The following is a 23304-nucleotide window of genomic DNA, read 5'->3' on the forward strand; positions in this document are numbered from 1 at the left end:
CTGTCAGTTCCACAGCCTCATGGCACAGCTCGCTGTGCTGTGTGCAGTGCCTGCTGTCAGTCGGGGGGAAAGAGCGGTGTGCCTGCCCGGTAGCCCCGGCGTGGGTCTGTCAGAGCAGCAGGGGCCATGGAAGAACTTCTTCTTCCCTTCAAAGAAATGGATTTAGGGGTAGGAGAGAAGCAGGATGGAGCCCGAAGTACCCCGTCCTTTTAGTATCTCGGTTGGTACAGGGAAGTGGGGGCAGATTGTTGCTCACTCTTAACTTTTAATGCAGGAGCATGGGAGCCTCCTTGGGGTGTCTGCAGAGCGAAGCCTGGGGGTTACTGTCTGGGCAGGACGGTGCTGCTTGTCCTGCTCTCGGCAGCCCTTCGCAGCTGGTTGTAATTACACGCTGCAGCTTCAGAGGAAGTTGCTGGCTGTGGGGAGTGTGCAATGCTTGGCTGCAGATCCGCTGCTTTTAAGGGTACAATGGAGACGGAGAGAGTAAAAACAGTGGCACAGAGGGAAGGGGAGGGTGAAAGCCTAATTATCCCCCACTTGAACTAGCTGCCTTGTTAAATCGTTACATATTTCTGGAAGTCCCTTGATAGGCATATAGCCTAAATGAAGGCAGATGAGGGAAAGGCCGTATTCAGATGCCAGGAACTCCTGCCACAAAGGACTAAAACTTCAGTACAAAAAACCCCTCTAAAATTATCTGGAAAATTATTTATTATTTATTTCACTACTCTCTAAAAAAAAATAAATTTAGACTGATTTATGTCTCTTGGAAAGAAAAATTACATTGAGCTGACATATTGCAATGACTATTTTTGGCCTTACCATTTAAAATTATAGAGTTATAAATAGAGCAGTGCAAAATGCAGCTATTTTGATTCTCACTGGGGTTCACACAAACATTTTCTTTGGTTTCAGTCATTGGACTCAGCCCTCCACTCAATGCTGATTCTGCTTTGAATGCAGAGGTTTCCTTATTTTTGGTTTTTAAACAGCCACATCACTTTGCCGTCGAAGAGGTTTTGCGGACTCTTGACCTTAAGCCATGTATTGTTCTAACATCACCTAGTAATTGTCTCGAGCTCGCCAAAAAAAATTGCAAAAATTTCTGTGAAGGTGGCTGTAGTCCTGGTTTTGCAGTGAAACCCAAAATGAGGCAAGTTTTGTCTGGCACTGGACATTGTAACAAAAGCTCTGGTTGTAAATCTCAGGAAAAGAACGTTTGTAATGGAAGTGGCCAGTGAATCCTAAATAGCAACAGAATGTGTTGCTATGAAATGTGTGTACCTAGAGGGGAAAAAAATGATCCTGCTCTTGACAGAAAAGCAGCAGCTTACTCAGAGCTATTCTCAGATGTCAGCGACAGTCGTCAACTCCCTGGTCTGTGGTTGCATCCTTATAAATTTTGGCCCCTCTAGGCAACAGTGATTTATGTCTGTAGCAGATGAAGCAGCCAAGGTGCATAGTAGAGAAAAGATGTAAAGGTGGGCAAGACTACCTGCTGTGCTGCGTTGTATCTGGGGATACAGCAGAACTGTGACTTGGGTTTGGTTTTTTTCTTCTTTTACTCCCTTTCTCAGATGTAGACACTTCTTGGGGCCATCCAGATGACTTATGCCATGAAGTGTCTGATCAATTCAGGTGTTGCCTAATCACATCAGCAGTTCTTTCAAACAATTTCTGTGCTTCATGTCTCATACTTCAGGGCTGTATGTGGATACTACATATAGCTAGGCAGCTACAGCTGTCTTGAGTCTGGGGGGCAACTCAAGGTTGTTACGGCTGCTTTACTACCAGAGGATATTAAAACTAGGATGCTTTGGACAAGCTTCTCAGATGCGCTTTCCTGTTTAAAAGATGAGGTTTCTTCATTCAACACCATGAAGGAGTATCAGAATTCATAGTGTGAATTGGAATATGCCTCAGTGGCAATCAGAGCTTTGGGGTAGCTTTTGGTTTTTTATTTCCTAATTTACTTAAAAATTCTCACTGTGATTTTCCTCGATCAGAATTAGGAGGACAATGAAAATAGCTTTCATTTTCTTTAAAATTCCTTGCCAGTTTTTAAAGAGCTTGAAATTTTAACATAAATAATGATTACTGTTGAATGAAGACTCTTTTCCTGAAGCCTGAAAATCTAGTGAGTTGACTAAATTTATGACCCTGAGCTGGTGACCCTTCAGTCACAAAGCTAGGGTGCTGCTTGTGTGGAAGTACCTCTGTCTGTCTATACAGGCTTCCTAGAGAGGTGGTCAATGCCCTGTGCCTGTCAGTGTTTAAGAAACATTTGGACAATGCCCTTAATAACATGCTTTAACTTTTGGTCAGCCATGAAGTGATCGGGCAGTTGGACTACTTGATTGTCATAGGTCCCTTCCAACTGAAATATTCTATTCTATGAAATAAATTGCTCCAGTTTCATCCCACAACCCTTAATGATTGCCTTAAACTGTTCTTTTCAATGGCTATAAAAGAGCCTGCTGCTGGAAAAAAGTATGACCCTAAAGGTTTTGTGAATATCTCTGTAAAGATTTGCACAGCAAACAGTGACAATAAAGCACCAGTATTACATGAGCAATTCACGTAGCACTTGAGATCGGATTCGTAGAGCTGTGATGCTCTTCAAAGCTAATCAAAGTGTCTTTGGACCTTTAAGGCAACATACTAAGAATTTCTGGATGCGCTTTCAGGCATCTTTTTGTATTCCAACATCAAGGAAATACACAAAACTATGCATCAATGGTATTTCTAGTTCAAAGTTGTTGCATGCATTGGTGTTTAATGCATTTACCCTGACAGGTCTCTTGTTGAGACGATTGTAGAGTTACAAGTTGAACATTTAGCGGTCTGATGGGGAGGTGCATTTAACTATAGTACCACCTAACTATGATGCCATTGTTTCTGTCTTTCTCTCACAATAAATGTGTAAGAAAGAGTATTATGTACTGTCAATGGACCAAATAATCTGCTTGGTTTAAAAATACATATTTATTTATATAGATATATAAATATGTAAGAATAACTTCACTGCTTTCAGTACAGTTACTCCAGAGTCTCCAGATGTTTCTCTGAAGGCTGTCCTAGCTCCTGTATCCTACTTATTCAGACCAAGAACTTGCCACTGTTCCCATCTGATCGTGCATTAGGTTTCTGTGGAAATCTGGCTGTAGAGGGAGAAAGCTGATTCCAATAGGAAGACAAGACTGGTCAAGGCCTAGGAACTCAGGAGTACTCAGACATCTCCCAGTTTATATGCCTGTGCAGATGGGAGGGAAATGGAGGAGATCTGTAGCTCATAAATTTGTATTTACTTAGGTGAATAAACAGCCTAATTGTTGGAGATAAAGAACTGTTACGTTCACATCACAAGGCTTATTTCATGGCAGGAGCATACATGTGACTTCATACGCTTATCTCAGGCATGTAGTATTATGGGCAGTTTGACCCAGAGACATCACCTGTGGTGAGATTTTCCATGAATAAAATGACTATATTTAATAACATTTCCCAAACAGTAAAATTGCAAAGGTACATATCTATTAGCTGATACATTGCAAGAAATTAACCCCAAACTGAAATTCTTTTTTGAGTTATAAAAGCTCAGAAAAATACCTGACACAACAAAACCTCTTTGTCACCCAAGAGCTTGAAAAAAAGATGGTAGATTTTTCCCAGCTTGAAAAAAATGAAAGTGCTTATGGTCTGAAACTTATCTACTAGAACACATTCTTAAGGCTAGCTTTTAGACCTGTAAAAATAGGGAGTTACTGTAAATGCAAAGCAGTGACAGTTTTCGAAATATAGGTATTGTATGGATGCTGACAGAGGTTTATAGTGTCTGGAGATGAGGTTTTGTTTATTTGCATTAGGCATAAACGTAATAACTTGAAGATACAGGAGAAATTCTGCTCTTAATGGTGGGAGTAAGTAATACAGAAGAAATGGTCTGAATTTATTTTATGTAATACTTTTTTAATAACCATGTCTATTAAAGACATCTGCTGAAAGTCTGTAACGCTGATTTAATAGGGAGAAAAAATAACAAAGTTCTTTAGCAATCCTGTCTTCAGTTTAATATTATGGGCTGTTAAAAGAGGGTTTATGTGTGCAACATTATTAACTGAAATTCTGCTCAAATTGAAATCAGGCCCACAAAACTAGCATTTCTTCAGTACGTGCTAGGTTTTTAAAACAAGTATTTAAAAATATACAAGAGAATGAATGTATTTTTACCCTTTTTTAGGATTTTTAAAGGCAATCAGGCCAGGCAGAAAAATACTTCTAAACACCTATGCTCTCACTTACAGCATGTGACCTCTCTAGCAATGTTAAAGTGTAATAAAAAATTACCAACTTCCTATACTAAGGCATTGCTATAACTACAGAAAGAAAATCCACCTCCAAAGTGACTGAATTACAGTTTGTAATAAAACACCCAGTATTTTATACTAGCTTTGTCAGGGCTGAAAGATAGGTGTTTAGTTATGAGAGAGATTGGGGGCAGAGGGAGGTGGGAACAGAATCCCAAAGATCATGGTCTGGAAGAAAGCTTCCTTACAGGAATTAAATGCTGAGTTTAAAGTAATCACATTGTTGCCTAACTGTGGCTGATGTTGTTGTAATTTTTTTCAAAACTTAAATTATGAAGATGAAAGTATAGTAATAAAACACTTTGTATTTTTATCACTGTAATTTGGAGAGGCCTCATGTTTTCCATGCCTGTAGCCTTGATGATTCTTTTGGCAGCTCTGCCAGTGATAAAAGGAATAACTCACCACTGTCAGGGAATTTGGCTGTTTCATCACTGACATGAGAGGCCAGCATAACTCCATGGTGATTGCTGTCTAAATGACTTATGTAGTTTCTTCATATACTTTTTGATTGAAGAGTGATAACTCAGGCAATGAGTTATTTGGCATCAGCCTCTGAGACAATCTGTTTTCTTTTTATAAATCCTACGGCACCTTTCAGCCACCCATTTTTAAATAAGACTATGGTGGATTAGGTTCTAATGTGCCTGGTGGATTTAGCCAAAGGATGGTTAAATTAGATTTTGCTGTCATTCTTTTGCTTTGCTTGTTTTTTTGTTGTTAAATGACAGTTCTTGAAGTAGTATTGAGGAAATGAGATGTGGGCTAAAAGCCTGTCTTGATGTTACAACACAGGAGTATGACAGGGCATTTAATTCCTGCTGCTAGTGGCACTGTCTCTTCCCAAAAGCAAACCACATTGTCAAAAGATCCAGAGAGGAAAAAGCACTAACGCCAGCCTAACTGTATAGTCTTTGATGCAGAAGACACATCCAAGAGAAGGGAAAGGAATATCTAAAAAAAATTCTACAACTGAAAAGTTTTCTACAACAAATCACAGCTCAGAACATCTTTATTAGATATTCAAATATAGACTACCATTGTGCTAGACAGCTGTTGTACATTAAAGTTAGTATACAACAGGTTGAATTACGCTGTGTATCAGACAGGAATTCATGCAAGGGCAAGGTTTTGGTTGGAAACAAGCAGTTTCCTCGCTAAGTAACAAAGATGGTTAGATTTGCTGGAGTTGCATTTGCAGGGTTCCCCACGTAACACGATGACTGGAGTGCTGACTATAATCTGGAGAGCTGCAGAGGTGGTGGGTGCTTTGGGCATCCCCTTTGTTAGTGTCTGCTGTACACATGCTGCTACTGCTTTTATTAAAGTAAACCAGTTAAATCTTACAGGAAGAGTTGCAGCTAATATTTATGTTGAACCAACCAACCTCTTGTGCTTCTCTATCTTTTTTTCACCTTGGCTTTTTTTTTTTTTTTTTTCATTTTTTAGACAGAGCAATAAGTGAAAGGTGTAGGTGGGTTTTACAGTATTTATACTGCAGTAATGCACAGGGCTCCAGTCAGAATCCGTATCCTTTTGAGGCAGATGTTCTGTAAACAATTATAAGGACATCCTTCCTTCTTGAAAGTGTGTATGAGCCATCTGCATCAGGCACGTGTCTTGATTTGGGTCACAAGAGATAAGATACCGTATTTTTTCAGTTCCGTTTAAACTTTGAAATGACGGCGCATCATTAAAGTGTGGTTACTTTCAAAGAATTCTGATTATGCAAAGTTTAGTATTTGTCGAAGGAAAAGAAATTGTACATAAAGAGAAAAAGTTAACCGCAGAGCAGTTTTATGTACAGCCTGAGTCAAAAGACTGTCCACTGCCCTTACTGAGGCAGTTCAGTGATTGTCACCTGGGTTAATTTCGTATGGGAGGCTCGGGTTTAGATCTGAGTTAGTCACCCAGAGCAAGTGAGAAGAGGATTATGGCAGATGAGGGGTTGCCATTCTTTACTTCTCTCTCACTCTTATTTTTATCTTTTCCTATTTTTTTTCTCTTTCATGTGTATTTATAGGTTTTAATTTGGTTTTTTTTTATTGTTCAGAAAGTGCTCCTTTATGGAGAAGAGGCACTTGCAGTCTTCCTCGCTGTCCAGAAATAGACTGTTAACTTCTATTCTGAGCGGCACCCCAGAATTGCTGGCAACAGGTGAAGCAGGGCTACTGGCCTTCGCACGATGTTGGGCATGTCTGAGACACAAAGCTGCCTGCTATACTCGGGTGGGCAGTTCTGAGAGCCCCTCCTGTGGATGAGGAGACACCATGAGTGTCGAGGAGTGGAGTTCAGTAGTCCATTGGTGTGCAACCATCCTACTCACAGTATTGGTTTCAGTGACTGCTCCACTGATGCTATGATGACTGCTACGTTGTGCTTACAGTAGATCCTGCCTTCTATTCCATTTTTTATTCTGTCCGTGTGAGGGTTGCACAAAGGTCCAAGCTTTCAGATCTGGATTTGCTGTCTGTGATTCTGACATTCAGATTTATTGATGTTTGATTTTTCAAGCTGACAAAACCTCACTTTTATTTTCTAATTTGTATTCACTCTTTCTCCACAGCAAAATCTGCCAGTCATGGCAAATTACATGAATGATTCTGTGGAGGCTAAACCAAGATTGCTGGACTCATTTTCATGCATGGCTAAACACAGAATTGAACCCCATGCTCCAAAAGTGAAAGGTTAGTGATTTTAGATAATTTTAAAACGATTGTATAGGAGTTGATACAGCTACTGTCAGTCTACCCTAATCCTGTTCTTAGTTGACTCTGCCCTTGCAGAGGCACTGCTTTCTGTCAGTGATTAAGGGAAGACATTGCTTTCCATGATGCTGATTCAGCAGAGCTAAGAATCAGTAAATTAGCAATGACTGTAAGGGAATTTTAAATATTGGTAGAGTACCAAACTTCTATTGTTACTGTGTCTTGGAGGTGAAATTCCAATCAAGGTACTGTACCAGGCAATGTGGGAGAGCTGACAGTCCTCTTTCTGAGTCACAAGACAGAAAAATGGGGAAACTCTTTATCCAGCATTTGGCCTCTTAGTGTCACCACTATAAAATCACATCAAAGAACCATCCACAAATAAATAAGTCTATCGAACTAGTATACATTCTTATGAAATATTCATTTAGTAACAAAATGATGTGGACAGCTGAAGAATAAGTAACTCTGTCAATACAATATCTTTGCTGTTTATGGAATGATACTGTATACTCTTCAGCTCTCAGTTTTTTCCTGTCTGCACAAAGTTAGATGCTTTCATAAATACAATATTCAAATTGATTAATTTTCATGGATCACAAGATGCGCTTATGTACATAAAGGTACCTGATCCATACAGCAACTGAATGGTGTGACAGTGACATAGAAATTGTAGAAGCAGCATGCTATTAAACACTAAAGAAAGCCCACCAAAGAAAGCCTTTTTTTTTCCTTCCCCCAGCTGGCAATGTGCATAGCTATACTTGGGACAAAACTGGTAAGATGGGGTTAACGGGAGTAGTTTCTGGGTATTCCAGCTTAAGATGATATGCAACACAGAGCTTGACTTACCGTCAAAGCATTACTACATCTAGTGTGTGAGAGTGCTGGAAGGGCTGATAAATATTACCCACTGGGTAGTATGCAGTTCAGCTTTTTCTTCTCTATAGTTCTTACAGGAAGTAAATCCTGTGACCCTGCTTTAACTGATAATTAATGGCTGATAGTGGTCAATTCAGAGAAAAAACCATCAAGCTTCTGGTGCCATACTAGCTGAGGCAGCATGTGTTTCCCTTTTGCAGAAAGGAAATGTAGATTCAAAAAACCCCACCAAACCTGTAATGAAAAGGTACTCCCTTCCTATATTCTATCATTTGCAGGTCTCAACAAAACAAATTGGTTGGCTAGTGAAGCAAGTAACTCTACCCCCAAAATTAAACTGTGGTCAGTGAACTGACCTAGAACTTAAAATACCAATATGCAAGTTACTGTGGAAAAAATGGTGTAGGCTCTAGAGCGGTACAGACTAATATGCAAAATTATTGTGCTGACAGGTTGTCTCCCTGGGAGTGAGACATGCAAAGCTGAGGCTATTTTTTACTGAGTTCTGGATGAGTAACATAGACTAGAAGAAACTGGAGTCAGAAAGGTGAAGTGGAAAAGGAATAACTGTACATCTCATAGGACAAGAACTGGGCAAAGAAAATCTATACACTTAGGTTAGATGCTATTAGTTATTTCCTATTTTATGGGGTATTGTTTATAGACTGTGTACTTTTGGAAAGATAGTGCTCTACTATTCTTATCATAGAGTCATAGAATCATTTAGGTTGGAAAAGACCTTTAAGATCATCAGGTCCATCTATTAACCCAGGACTGCCAAGTTCACCACCAAACCATGTCTGTAAGCACCACATCTACTTGGTCTGTAGGGCCAGATTTTTCTAGAATATGTACCACATGAATCATGGGTATATCCTTGAGCTCAGAGCCCCAACAACAATGGCTTTGTGGCTGTATTGCCTTATTCAATCAGAATGCCCTGTTGAGCTATGAAATGCAAAACAAGCTGAAGAAACTAGTAAGTTACCTTAAGGTATCTATTGCCTGAAAATCATGCTATGTTATATTGTTACAACACAAGTATTTGTTATATGCAGAGAAAAGAGACTGAAAATAAGGTTGTGAACACCTCATCTGGGCATGTTCACCACATAAAATCAACTATAATGATAACAGCATGACTGGAAAGCAATGCCCCCAGTAGTTTGCAGAGTTAGTGGTTCCTGGTAAATAGAGGAGATGCCAATATATGTAGCAGAGTGAAATGAAGAATCATAGGTACTGTCTTTTGTCACTTCACTGTTCTGTGGCTCATAATTGCTCTGCAAAGAAGAATAATGATGCTTAGAAGGGTTTGAGAGCTACATGCAGTAAATGCTAATTATTATCAGCGTATATTTCAGGCAAACTCAGAAACAAGATTAGATCCAAACAAACCCTCGCTTATGGCTGGTTATATCTGGGAAGAACCAGAAATTCTTTTGCACTTTCTTTTCAGTTTACTGGCCACATCTGCCCTATATTTCAATGTGCACAATTATATATAATAAATACATATATACACACACATACATGTGTGTATATATATACATAGATGCATATATATCTTGCTGAACATTAAGACTGCTCTTTAAGAATGACATAACAGTCATGGATTCAGTATCTTTGGGGAGCACTAGGGCCCAAAATGCTCACCACTGCTGTGTTCATTTCAACACGTGGAACTATGTAAAAATGAGAAAGTTTACCAAGAATGAACAGAGTGGCACCTAAGACAATTAAATATGTAAAGGGGGCATGAAGGCTACAGAAGGACACCAAAGAGGAAGCATGATGCCAATGCACAGGATTTACTGGACATGCCTGAGAAAGTAAAAAGAAGCAGTTATTTCCAAACAGCAAAGAGAGGCTATTAGAATAAGGTGTCCTTCCAAAAGCTAAAAACATGTCCAAATGAAAAAAACCTGAAGTATCATAAAGACTGACAGATATACTATTGAAATTATTATTAGGCAGACCAAAGATGAGTCTGAGATCTAACTAGCTAAGAGAATAAAAAATAGTTCAATATCCTTCTTCCAGCACATCAAGAGGAAGAAAACATTGTCACTGAGTCTGAATATGACAAGGATATACAATGAACTCCCAGGGAGAACAAAGTCTCTGGAGAGAAGCTGAACCATTTGCATCCTTGTTCACTGTGGAAGATGCGGTGGGCTGACCCTGGCCGGACACCAGGTGCCCACCAGAGCTGCCCTGTCGCTGCCCTTCTCAGCCGGGCAGGGGGGAGAAGAAATAACAAAAATAACAAAAGGCTCGTGGGTCAAGGTAAGGATGGGCAGAGCACTCACCAATTACCGTCACGGGCAAAACAGACTCGACTTGGGGAAATATGTTTAATTTACTGCCAGTCATATCAGAGTGGGTTAATGAGAAATAAAACCTAAATCTTAAAACACCTTCCCCCCTCCCCTGTCTTCTTCCCAGGCTCAATTTTACTCCAGATTTTCTCTACATCCTCCCCTGCAGCAGCACAGGGGGATGGGGAATGGGGGTTAAGGTCAGTCCATAGTCATCCCAAGCTGTCTCTGCTACTCCTTCCTCCACAGGGGGAGGGCTTCTCATACTCTGCCCCTGCTCCAGCCTGGGGTCCCTCCCACGGGAGACAGTTCTCCATGAACCTGTCCAATGCCAATCCTTCCCACAGGCTGCAGTTCTTCTACTGTGGTAGTGCAGGCTGCCCACGGGTCACGGCCCTCTCGAGCACCCCTTGCCCCAGGCTGGGGTCCCGGGGATGCGGGGGGGATCTGCCTCACCAGAGGTGCTGGGGAATCTCTGCTCTGGCATCTGAAGCACCTCCTGCACCCGCCTGGGGGGCTGCAGAGTTGCTGCTCTCACATGCTCTCACTCCTCTCTCTGGCTGCACAATAACTTTTTTCTGTTCTTAAATACATTATCCCAGAGGTGCTGCCACTATCACTGACGGGCTCAGCCTTGGCCAGTGGTGGCTCCATCTTGGAGCTGCCTGGCATCGGCTCCATCAGACATGGGGGAAGCTTCCAGCAGCTTCTCACAGAAGCTTCCCTGTAGCCCCCTCTGCTACTGAAACCTTGCTACTCAAATCCAGTACAGAAGGAATCAGGGAAATTGTCCTTTCAGACCCTTTCTGGGGCATTCAGGGAACACAGCAGAGAATGCCTCTGAAATTGAAGTAATCTGAAGAGGTAATGGTACAAAAGGCAGATGAATACAGATGCATCTCCAGGATCTGAAGGATTCACCCAAAAATGCTAAGAGAACTCAGGGATGAAATATCTACTAATAGCAGCATGTAACCTGTCTCTTCAATATTCTTCAGTACATGAAAATCAGAAGGTATCAAATGTGATGTCATTTAGAAAGGTTCCAAGAGTATCCAGCAAACTAAAATTCCACATCTGTTACAAGTGAATGAGTAGACACTGTAATAAGAGAGAGAATTAGTATCTACCTGAATAAATATTACCTAATCAGTGAGAGTTAACAAAGCTCTCATAATTCTTTGAAAGGGTCGGTGATATGTAGCTGAGGATCATCTGGCTGATACAGTCAACCTGGATTTCTGAAAGACAGAACTTTTTATCAAAGTGTTTTAGGAAAACCAAGCAACACGGGAATGTCGCTGGCGTAAGAAGGAAGGTGCTGGAATAGATGAGAACATGGTTTAAAAGATGTCAGCAGAGGGTAGACCGTCATCGTATGGAAGTAAATGGTCAGTTCTTGCATGAGAGGGAGGTGACTACTGAAATTCCATATGGGGTCTATCTTGGGATCTGTGCCATTCAATATATTCTTAAAGGACCTGGAGAAGAGAAGCCATCAGTGAGGTGACAAAGCTTTGCTGATGACAGGTTATGCAAGGTAGTAACGACAAGGGAGGCTACATAGCTTGCAGAAAGACTGTGCAACAAAACAACAGGTGTAATTCAGTGTAGGTAATTATGAAGTGATACATTTGGGGAGGATAGTCCTGTCTTCACATCTTGGATCATTTGTAAGCTGACCCAAAGGTCTTCAGGAACAAGACCTTTGGGTTATGGTAGACATTTCCATGACAGTATCACTTAGTATTAGCTGAAGAAAAAAAATGATAGAGTAGATTAGGAATGATTAAGAAGCAAATGGAAAACAAACCAGAAAGGATTGTTATGCTTACTGTTCAAGTGCATATGCTGCTCTAAAAATCCAAGGTTTACACACCTGAATACTGCATGCAGTTCTGGCCCATTTATCCCTGACAGGACATGCTAGAACTGAAAAGTATTCAGAGATGACAAGGACGAACAGAAGTATATTATGACTTCCATTACAACATGCAAGGAACTCCATCCATTGAATAGCCAAGAATCTTCATTTGGAATAAAAACATGACATAGGGGGAATTTAAGAAGAGGTGTGCAGAACTGAGAGGTCTGGAGAGAAGTGGAGTGGGATTGGCTTTTCACTGTCTCTTCTAATGCAAGCATGAGGGATATTGGAAGAAGAGCTTTGTTCAGCACAAGCCAGAGGAACAGTTCTTCAGACAACCTATGTGGATTTGTGGTACTCCTCCAATTACTTTCTAGATCTAGGAGTTTATAGAGGTGGAAGGAGAGACTGGAAAAAAACTTGGAAGAGCTGCTGTAGAGTCTATTAACTAGATAAATCACATAACCTAACTTGAAAATGTTTGAAGGCTGGGAGGCAGAATGTGCTTACCCTGAGTGTCCACTCCCACGGTTACTGCAGGAGGTAGAGCTCTGTGCTAGATGGACCTGTGGTCTGAGCCAATGTGTAAGTTCATATGTAACCTCATTGTACACCAATGTCAGAATTAAATACACAAAGTTATTAACAGCTTAAATATATTTATAACTTTCAAGCTCCCTAAGTAATTGTAATGTTATGAAAAGTTAGGACCAGAAGGAACCTTGAGAAGTCATCTAATCCATCACCTTGTTCCATGGCAAAATCAATTATATTTGTGTCCTTACTGACAAATTTGCTTAACCTGTTCCTAAAGCTTTCAACAATGGAGACTCAACAGCCTTCGTACGGAATCTATTTAAAGTCTCACTATTCATACTATGAGAAGGATTTTTTTTCCTGCCTAGCTGGAATCTAATCAGCTGTTGTTTGCTGTAAACCATTAGTTAACTGCAAGCCTGAGCTAAGATGGGAGGCGTCCTAGACTTCTGATGAATGTTGTCTAGTAACTTTAGTGACTCTGGAAATAGTCTGAGCGCAGGCTTGGTTTTTTAATGAAGCTAGTAGTTACTGGGGTTTGTATTGTGGTTAATATGACCGAGCATGAACAGGGATCCATTAGGCATTTTCATGTTATTTAATGTCTTACCTCTTTAGCGTTTTCTGGCTTCAGGTAATCTTTCCCTGAGCTGTACTTTCTAAACCCAGCATGTTTTGACTTTGCTTCGGCAAAGGCTATTTGAAAGGTGTGTCTACAGAAAAAGTGGGACAACAGATTTCTTTTAAAATATTACTGAAAACCAGTATGTGATAGTTTCTTTCTTTCCTATAAGGTCTAATTTCTGGGTTTGCCCGTAATTTACTGAACTCTGTGTGTTTGAGATGAAATGTTTGAGCTGTCTTAAGTGATGCTGCTCAGTTCACATAAACTCTGCTTCCTGCAGATGATCACTAATTGCATTCCTTGTTTTCTGCCTTGAGAAGGGGGTTCTGCCTAGCAGAAACACTAACCACCTACAGATTCAACTGAAGTTGATGTGGGCTGCTCTTACAAAACACAGTCTACTTTAAGTCTTTTTAACAAATCAGCTCAAATAAGGTGTTTTAGCAAAACTTTTTAAACTTAATTTCCTTGTTTCAGTTTCCAGTCTCTAACGTAAGAGCACTGTCCTCTCACTTGCAATGGATTGTGAAAATCAGTTTATTGCTATGTGTGAAACACTCAGGAGCAGTAGCGGTGGCTTTTCTGAGGAAGCCAATGTCTGTGAACAGGGTTTGAATTAGTAAATTGGCATGAGTTGATATGTGGAACAAAAAGGAAAAAAATTATTAAATAGCTGCTCGCTGGTGAGCACTGACAGTTCTGTGTACAGACTGAAGGAAACATCCTGTGGAAAAATAGTGTGTAAGGGTGTATTTGAAGAATTCACCATACCGTTGATTGCGCAAGGAAGCCAAATAAAGATTGCATAAGCGCTTTGATTTTGGTAGTTTTAAACTCATTGACTGCCAGACTACAACCTCAGTGATGTACTTTTAATGCAGGTTTGTAAATCTATGTCATATAACGTGTATTTGTAGACTAGGAACTACAGCAGTTCCAATGAAACGGTGGTGGTGTCTGTCAGTCAGCACATTGGCATGGGGAGGAAAATACCGTATTCTCTACCTTGAAGACTGAACTTACACATAACTTACAAAAATTACCACTGTGGAAGATGACCCTGTAATTCTTTCTCCCTGTAATTTATGAACTTATAAAAACATTCTTGTTTGAATATTAAAATTAATTGCTTATGCCAGGGATTGCAGAAGAATCATCAGTCTCCGATATGAAGGAGGATGAACGATAGTTTTCAATAGGTTCAGTCTTTCTTCCAGCTCAGGAAATTCAAAGTGATCATGTTCACTCTGAAATTCTTACAAGTGGCTGACATCTAAACAGCAGTTGCCTCAGAGAGAAAAAAAGAAAAAAAATCCCCCCAGTTGCTTCCTCATCACCAAAGTTTGCATTTGATTTTATTGATGAGGAACTTTATTTTGTTTGTTGCCCTGTTAATTCAAGCTAAATGGAAAAGGGGTGGTCTTTACTGAGAAGCAGTGGGCTGCGCAGTATAAGAACGGGTAAAGAAATTTAAGTTCCTTCATGTATATTTCTAGTGTAAGCCACAGGGAACCTCCAGAAGCATCTCTCTGGGATTTTTCCTAGTGTCCTTCCCTCCACTCCCCTGCCTCCTCCATTACAACCCAGTTATTCTCTTGAGATCAGTGTGACAGATCAAAGGCTTAGATGGGGCCTGTGCCCGAGCAATGATTTCCCTCTCCCCTCTTCAAGCTCTCTGCTAGCTCTCTCCGTGGATATATCCTGCAGCTGTTAGCTCCAGAACCAGATTTTCAAAATAACAGAAAGACGTACTGTGGTATATTGGGATTAATTATCTGAATTCTGCTTCCTAAACTAGGATGTATTTCAGTAACATTAATCTGACAGGAGAGTGTGTGGGTAACAATGCCAATTTGTGGCATTCATTTTTTTTTTAATGTTCTTTTTGTGACCTATCTGTAATCAGAATAGGAGAAAACAAGTACACATGTTGCATTCCTTCCCCATATTTTTCCAGCCCTGATTTCAGCAGAGTACATAGGTATGCGTGTATGTCAATCCACGTGCGTGTCCTGCTGTAGTACCTTGCCGAATTGGAGCTTTCACCGTTGTTCACAACAGGGAGGATTTTGTAAAAATTCTGACTTGGATTCCCTGTGTTCTACAATTTGAAATATATAGGCTGGAAAGCGTAGGTTTGAGGGTGTTCTGGTTTTGTTTGTATGTCCACCTAGTGATGACTTCCTGCAGTGCCTTAAAGCTCTGACTTGCAACTGTAACTTGCTTTTTGATTTTCTTTGTTGCTTCCCCTTTCTCCCTTTATTGTTTCATTCTTCTGTTCCTCTGCAGCCTTGATGACTTTTTCCTTAACTATTTAGAGAAACCTCTTTTGCTGCAGACTCGGTTCATCCCTTGAACAATTCCTACAGCTCTGGATGTTCTGTCAGCTGTAGCTCCTGGCCACCCCAGCTGTCATGAGAATTTTTGCCATGCTGTAGTTGGGTTTCACAGATACATTCATGGAGGTTGTGGGTTTTCTTGTTTTCAGTCAACCCTCAACTATATGGCTGTCCTTTAACTACTCCCCAAATGCCATTACTATTCTTTTTTGACTACGGACATATTAGGCAACACGCACTTAAATAGCTTGTGGTAATAATTGAAGTACACCTGATGTGCTCGCTTAGGTAGCACTGTATCCAAGAGAGCCTTCAGCAGAAATCTTCCGAAACCCTTTTCACTGTCTAAGCGAACTGCCTCTTGCAGACCCAAAAAGAATCTTTTAGCTGGTTTTCAAAGTTATATTCAGTGGGCACGCTGCGTGGTTGACTCTAGGTTCGCCTTTCAGCAGATGCCTGTGTCACCATGTCATCCATCGATTTAGACATAAACCATTTAATTATAGTAGGAGCTTCAGAAAGGTTTCTACCCAGGCAGCCACTCTAAAGGTTAATCTGCTGCCCAAGATGGTTTGAAACTTGCTGCCGCAAGGACTGGCAGCGTCAGGAACTGAAGTGTAGTTTCTAATAGAGGAGGATTCATATTTATCCTTATAGTGATATTTTTAATGTCACCCATCTACTGGATAACCCCCAGCTCAGCTGACAAAAGGGAAGCGGTTTCAGTAAGTTGCTCTGCAAAGGCGTGTTTTCTATATTATTTATGGAGCTCCTCCCACTAATATGACTAGCTAGATTATCTGTGAGGCTGTACTTGTTCTGAAACCACTATTGATTAAATGCTGAGATGAATTTTTTTTTTAGAAGCTGTCATTGGAACATGCTTAGGCTGCACTTGCTGTCAGCTTAACAGTCATGTTTCTGTGTCTTCCTCTAAATTCCTCTCCCAGCTGGGCTCTTTCATATCTTAGCATTAAAATAGATTCTTCCTAATTAGACAGATCTCTGTCATGATAATCATCTTGAGAACGTATGCTGTATTTTCATACTGCGTATCTTTTCACAGATCAGGCCTGTACTTTATAATTTTTCAAAACCATAACTCACTGAATAGATCCTTTACCAAGCAATCATCTCTTGTAACTAGTAATTAGTGTCCTGTCAGCTGATACCGGTAGGCATTAGTGTTCAACCGCTGGCATCAGCAAGTTCATCTTACATCACTTAGAATTCTGATAGATTTGATTCTTTTGAAATTTCATATGTGAAGATAGTTTTCTAAAGCTGATGTGCAGGGGGAAAAAAAAAAGGTATAGAGCAAATACACACATTTGTGCATGCAAAGTAAAATATGCAAGAGATGAGTGTGCGTAAGTCCGTGGTCCTAAATGTAAGCGCATGCATCTGTCACGAGTGAGTCTGTGCTTGTGTCTGATCACAGAACAGAGTTGTTTGGTCAAGGCTGTGAAGAACATCTGTTTTAATGATAATAATCAGCAGTGGAACAACACTGAGATCTCTATTTCTTGCATTGCCCAGGCTATAATCTGAGGGTTTTTCCCCATTTTTATTTATTCAGACTCAGTGGCTTAGCAGAAGTGTTGTCCTTCACAAAAATGGAATTTAAATAGTTCCCTAAATAGCTCATTTTGGCCTTAGTTTTTCAGAAGCTGGTGATTGTGTAAGTATCCTTGCAAGAGAAGTGACGCAAAAATGAACTGTGAAATCTTATCTCTATTATGCTATTTTACAATTGCCATTCAATACTTGGCTTGAAAAGACAGCTCTCTTGTTGGAAGAAATTTTGTAGTTAGTTCTTAGGTGCTGGATGACAGCTGTAAAATAACATAGAACGACTGACATTTTTTATGAAATGCCGATTCTCTGGATTGTTTTAGGTAGAGGGGATAGTGCTTTATCTTACAGAAGGCTGTACTATAAAGTCATGCAAGTATCACCACTGTGGCTGTTAAAATGAGTGAGGAAACAGACAGATACATATTTGCTGAGCTTTGTTTTAACCTCAGCCGGTTAAAAATTATCTTTTGAACAGAATCAACTGTTTTTAGAAGGGTTTCAGATGTTTTTTCCACAAACCCGATGATGGATCTGTTTGCAAAACTTCCAACACTAAGCACTGGTTACTATAAAACTTTTCGTGAAATCACTACCATTGGGCTGTGCAGCCTGGCAGAACCAAGATATGTAGCTGAGAGAGGAAAAATTCCTCCCTTTTTAATAGGCTGGAATTTAATTCTATAACAATCCAGCACGCACTTTTTTTTTTAAAAAAAAGCCGTTTGCTGCCGAAGTGATCTGCTGAAAGTTAAAGGTACGTTTGTGCAACTCCTTATAGGCTGAAAAACGGTGTTTATCCTAGTCATCAGAAAATAAGACAGCTTCAGCAAAAGGCACCAAAAAGCAGTCTGTCACCCCCCCCGGCCCCGGTTTCCCACTCGGCCCCCCCCGGGCGGAAGAACGCGCGTGCCCGCCCGCGGCCGGGGGCTCCCAGTGGCGCTGCCGGCGGCCTGCAGGGGGCGCTGCGCAGGAAGCCAAAACCCGCTTCTCCCCAGTTAAATGCCCGTGCCACGCTGCCGGCCGCGCCGGCCTGCTGACGCTGGCCCTCTCCGTTAAAAACTATCAATTAAACAAAACCCCAACAAACAAAACAAAACCCCCTCAAACAAGAAAGCCCACGTCTCCTTCCCCCCCCCCCCCCTTTACTTCTTACATTCCATCTTTTCATACATATTCCCTATATTCCCTTCCAACCAAATGACACCGTTGGCTTGCAGAGTGGGGGGTGAGCAGTAGTTCCTGAGGGGGGCCTGGCAGCCCGGCCCCCCGCCCCCCATCCACATACCCGCCTTTGTAACGGAGGCAGGATCTGGGGTTCCCCCTCGCTCTCGGGCTGCTCTGCCCAGGGCCATACTTTTCCCTTGGTTGGTTGGTGATACAGTGGTGATCGGTGGCCACCAAGAACTGCTCAAGTCGCTTCGCTTCGGTTCTCAAACCGATACTAAAGAAAAGTTTTAAGGGGGGAGACGTGCCCGTTGGTCCCGAAGCAGGGAAGGTAACGAATTGCAAATTTTATTTGTCCACTGTTATTTTCCGTCTCGACATAGTCAGGAATTGTTGCAATAGGGATGAAATTAAAAGCAAATGTGATATTGCTGAGCACTTAAAAGAAGACAAAGACAGCTCTTTACCAGTGTGAGCCGCTTAGAAATAGTATCCTATGCTAATCTGCAGTGGCAGAAATGAAGATGGTTTAAATCAGATCTCATGACTAATGTATGAGTTCCCAATTTTCTTTATTTCCAGCCGCATGGTAGAGAACAAGGGTGTCTCTGGGAGATAATTCTGGTTTATATAGGTGTATTTAAAAAAAAAAAAAAAAAAGAAAAAAAAAAGAATCGGGAGTGCCTCTCTGATAGCGCTAGTTAGGAAACGGCGATCAATTAAACCCGTGCGTGCAATAGCTTTGTCTGCCAAACGGTTTAAAACTAGGTTCCCGGGATGTTATTCTTGATCCATTAATCACCCGCGCTCTATAAGGAGGCAGCCACCGCTCGCTTGGAAAAATGTTCCTGCCCAACGTGTCGTGTTTCTTCTGTTGTTTAAAATAGAAAGTTCAGCCCCGTGTCTGGGAGGCACAGGGCTCCGCGCTCTGTTTGCATTCATTATGCAACAGTTGACACAGAAGGGAAACACGGCACACGCCGCCCCGCCGCGGCTGCAGCCTCCCGCCGCCGCCGGCCCCTCGGGCGCTGCCTCCCGCCCGCCCCCCCCGCCCCCCGCAGCCGCCGGCCCCAGCGCCACCCCCGGCGACCGGGGAGGGGGCTCTCGGGCGCCGCTGCCCCCCGCCGCCGCCCCGCCGAGCTCCGGCCCGCCGCGCAGCCCAGCCGCCGGGCCCGGCGCCGCGACCGCCCCGTCTCGCCGGCCCTCGCCCCGCCTGCCCCGGCGCGCAGTGGGGCGGCGCGGGGAGCCCCGGCGGGCGGCGAGGGGGTGCCCCGGGGGCGGCAGGTGACGGAGCCCCGCGCCGCTCCCCGCCGCGCCGCCGCCCCGCGCCTGCGGGCACCCCCCGCGCCGGGCGGGAGCGCAGCGGCGGGGGGGGAGCGCCATGTCCGCTCCTGCTGGGCGACGTCCGTGCCGGGTTTTGCACCTTGTCCCCGGGCCTGCCTCACGGCCTGGAGGAGCTGCCGCCGCTGCCGCCGCCGCCGCCGCTGCTGCTGCGGTGTTTACTGAGCGCTCCTGTCCTGATATCACTCCGCTGGCATGGAGGAGGAGGAGGTGGAGGAGGAGAGCATTTGATCATTGTGATGGTGGCAGGAGGAGCAGCAGCAAGCAAAGCAGAGCAAAGCGTTAGGCTGTCTCAGCTCGGCGTTTTGCAAAGACTTCAGAGCTCTACTTTTTTTTCCAGCTCGGCCCGGATTGTTCATGTGTTTACTTCCCCCAGCCCGAGGATTTGCTATTTAGGTTCCTGTTGAAATGCAACTGAGCAGCCAAAGTACTTTGCGAACACGGTGCGGCATAAACACCCAAACTTTTTTCTAGAAGGAAAATACAATAAGCAAGCGGCTTTGCCTGTCTCTTGATGCCGGGGAGTGCGAGTGAGTGTGCCGTGTGTGCCCGGCGTGTGCCTGTGCTTGGATGTGTGTGCGCGAACGTGCGTGTGAACGGGGGTGTGTGTGTATGTGTGTGCATGTGCCGGGGCGCGTGTGTTTCTCTTTATACATGGGGAGAGAAGGCTTTTGGCAAAATCGCCGGAAATCTCATGGAATCTATTTTGAAATAATGGATTATAAAAAAGAAAAAGGAGGAAAGGAACTGGTCTGATATTTCCTGGAGTTTGCTACCCGAATTGCTGCTGTTTAGTTTGTTGTGCTGCTTTCCCCCCCCCCCCTTTTTTTTTTTTGTGTGTGTGTTTGTTGGTTGTGTTGCCGGTGATAACCTTTTAGCACCTTCTCTCTTTATTTCCCTCCTCCCCCCCCCCTTTTTTTTTTTTTTTTTTTTTTTAATGTTTTGGAGCTTCTCGAGAGGGATTGGCTGGGGGGAAAGAGAAACATTTGCTTGGGATCGCTGTTTCCCTGATACATGGTGGTGCCCCCTCCCCCCCCCCCCCTCCGGTTCTCTAAAAAGTATCCCATCAGGACCCCGGAGAAGACTGTGTGTGTGTGAAGGGTAGGATAAAAAGTTCTTCCAAAATAGTGTGCACGGGGAAGAGGATGGGGGATTTTGCAGCCCCCGCTGCCGCCGCGAATGGCAGCAGTATCTGCATCAACAATAACCTGAACAGCAGCCTCGGCGGGGCTGGCGGTGCCGGTATCGGGGTTAACAGCACTCCCCACGGTCCTCCTGCCGCCGCTCCCGGTAACAATAACGCTAATAGCGGCGGCATTCCCAAGCACAGCACGGTGGTGGAGCGGCTGAGGCAGCGCATCGAGGGCTGCCGGCGGCACCATGTCAACTGCGAGAGCAGGTACCAGCAAGCCCAGGCGGAGCAGCTGGAGCTGGAGCGCAGGGACACGGTGAGCCTCTACCAGCGGACCCTGGAGCAGAGGGCCAAGAAAACGGGCACCGGCGGCGGCGGCAGCAAGCAGCAGCATCAGAGCAAACAGCAGCAAGATGCCGAGCCTGCCGCGGCGGAGCAGAGGAACCACACTCTGATCATGGTAAGGGGATGCGGGCCGGGGGGGTCGCTGTCCGCTCCGGGTCGCTCGCGGGGATGAGCTGGAGGTCGCCCCCGTTTGTTTGCCGGAGGGGGCCGGCGCTCGGCTCAACTTTGGCGGCGGCAGGGCCGCGGGCAGGCAGGGCGAGCGGGGCGGGGGGCTGCCGGGCGGCTTCGCAACTTCTCACGGGCGGGGGGAAGCCGACAAACTTTCCCCGCACCCAGCCTCTTTCAGAAGGGAAGAGCTGCCCCGGGGGAGAGGGCAGGAGCGGCGCCGGGCGTGCGCCGTGGGCTGCCGAAAGCCGCAGGAGGGTTTTGTGTGCGTGTGCGTGTTTCGCGACGACTTTTCGCGCGGGGGGCGTGCGGGCCCCGCGGCCCCACACCCGCTGCGGGTCCCGCCGGGGAGGAAGGTGCAGGCTGGCTGCGCAGGGCGGCTGCAGGAAAAAGTTGGGCAGGTTTCTCGCCTGGGCGGCCCCGACGTGCAGGAGCCCGGCTCCCCACCCGAGCAGCGGCTCTTGCTGAACCGCTTCCTAAAGTTTGCTTGGGTTTTAAGGAGCGTAGCGACGGGGGGGTGGGGGGGAAGGGGGCGGGGGCTGAGCCGGTCGGAGCGTAGCGGCAAGTAGGAAGCGGAGTTTCCCACTCCCAGGTTGCACCGATGATAAATAATAAAAGGAGGTGCGGGGGGAGCCGGGCCCCGCGCTCCGTCTGAGCCTTATTTAAAGCAGGTCGCGGCCGGCTACCGCTCCCGTGGGTGCCGCTCGCCGCGGCCGTCGGGGGCAAGCGGGCGGCTCTGCCGCGGGGGCGACGCGTGTGTGTCCTGAGGCGCCCCCCCGGCCGTGCCGTGCCGTGCCGTGCCGTGCCTGGGGTGCCCGGCGCTCGGGGGCGGGCACGGGGCAGCTGGGTCTTCGCCGTCTGCCGTGCGCACAATGGGCGGTGGAGAGCGGCGGGGAGGGAGGGAGGGAGGGAGGGAGGGAGGGGAGGTGCGATGGCAGCATGTGGTTTACAAGCCTCGCACGTCCCTCCCTCTCGCCCTCCCCTGCTGCGCGGGGCGGTGCGGAAGGGTCCCGCAGGGCGGCAGCTGCCGCCGGCCCCCGCGTGGGGGGGGTCTCGGTGACAAAGCGGCGGGGAGGCGGCCGTCCCGGCGGCGGCTGTTCCCTGCGCGCAGCCCCGCGGGCAGCACCCTTCCCCGCCACCCCTCGCTGTCCTACCGGGCGCTTTGTCCGCCCCACAGCCCCGCTGCCTCCCTTGGGGGGGTGGGGGGGGGTGGGGGGGGTAGGGGGGCGAGGAGGCGGCGATCGCTTCGCCAGCAGCAAACAAAAGCCGAGCGCAGCCCCCGCCTCCCGCCTCGCCGCTCGGGAGCGGGGCCCGGCTGCCGCCGCCCCCCCGCCGGAGGCCGCCCCGGCAGCACGGCGGAACCCCCGGGCACGCCGGCCGGCGGCGGGGAGCGGACGGAGAAGAGCGGGGCGGAGAGGAGAGAGGAGCAGAGCCACACAAAGCGGCGGGGTGTCTCTGTGTGTGTGTGTGTGTGTTGCTTGGCAAACAGGAAGCAGAAGAACCTCACTGACATCTTGTCGCTTTCCTGGCGTTACCAGCGAGGCACAACCACGTTTCTGCCCCTCATCGCGCCTTTCCGCAGGGCCGCGGCCCTCACACCGGCTGCCCGCGCCGCCGTGCCTTGCCTTCCTCACAGCTGCGCCCGGCATCAGGCTCCATCGGCGGGGACTGCCCTTTGCCAGCCAAACCGGCCTCAAATCCCTTTTCACATCCCGTGCTGTTTCCACAAGAGCCGGGAAATGGGCTGGAGGCTGAGGAGACCCCGAGATTGCTTGGCTCCAAGGGCGGCATCGCGGTGTGCTGTGTGCCCGTCCAGCTCCGGAGCAGCCGGCGTGCTTCCAGCCCTTGCTGGTGGTGGGCCAGCCTTTCCCTTCTCAAACCCAGGCGCTAAAAGCCGGGATTTACTGGTTAACTGGCTCATTTGTTGGCCTAT

General features: G+C 45.4%; 1 protein-coding gene and 1 long non-coding RNA gene across 3 annotated transcripts in view; both read left to right on the plus strand.

The window, feature by feature from the left end:
- The window catches only part of LOC119152323, a 62512-nt gene extending 52210 nt beyond the window's left edge, over positions 1-10302 (plus strand). Inside the window, exons 2-3 of the long non-coding RNA XR_005105751.1 lie at positions 6934-7054; positions 10001-10302. This is a non-coding gene — a long non-coding RNA (uncharacterized LOC119152323). The remainder of the gene's footprint in view (positions 1-6933; positions 7055-10000) is intronic.
- A 9271-nt stretch (positions 10303-19573) lies between these two features.
- The window catches only part of MAML3 (mastermind like transcriptional coactivator 3), a 251874-nt gene continuing 248143 nt past the window's right edge, over positions 19574-23304 (plus strand). For both annotated transcript variants that reach the window (XM_037397463.1, XM_037397474.1), the window contains exon 1: positions 19574-21321. In XM_037397463.1, the coding sequence (XP_037253360.1) occupies positions 20875-21321 (447 nt within the window). In that variant the 5' untranslated portion in view covers positions 19574-20874. The remainder of the gene's footprint in view (positions 21322-23304) is intronic.

This window comes from Falco rusticolus, chromosome 1, assembly GCF_015220075.1.
Source record: "Falco rusticolus isolate bFalRus1 chromosome 1, bFalRus1.pri, whole genome shotgun sequence".
NCBI classification, from domain to species: domain Eukaryota; kingdom Metazoa; phylum Chordata; class Aves; order Falconiformes; family Falconidae; genus Falco; species Falco rusticolus.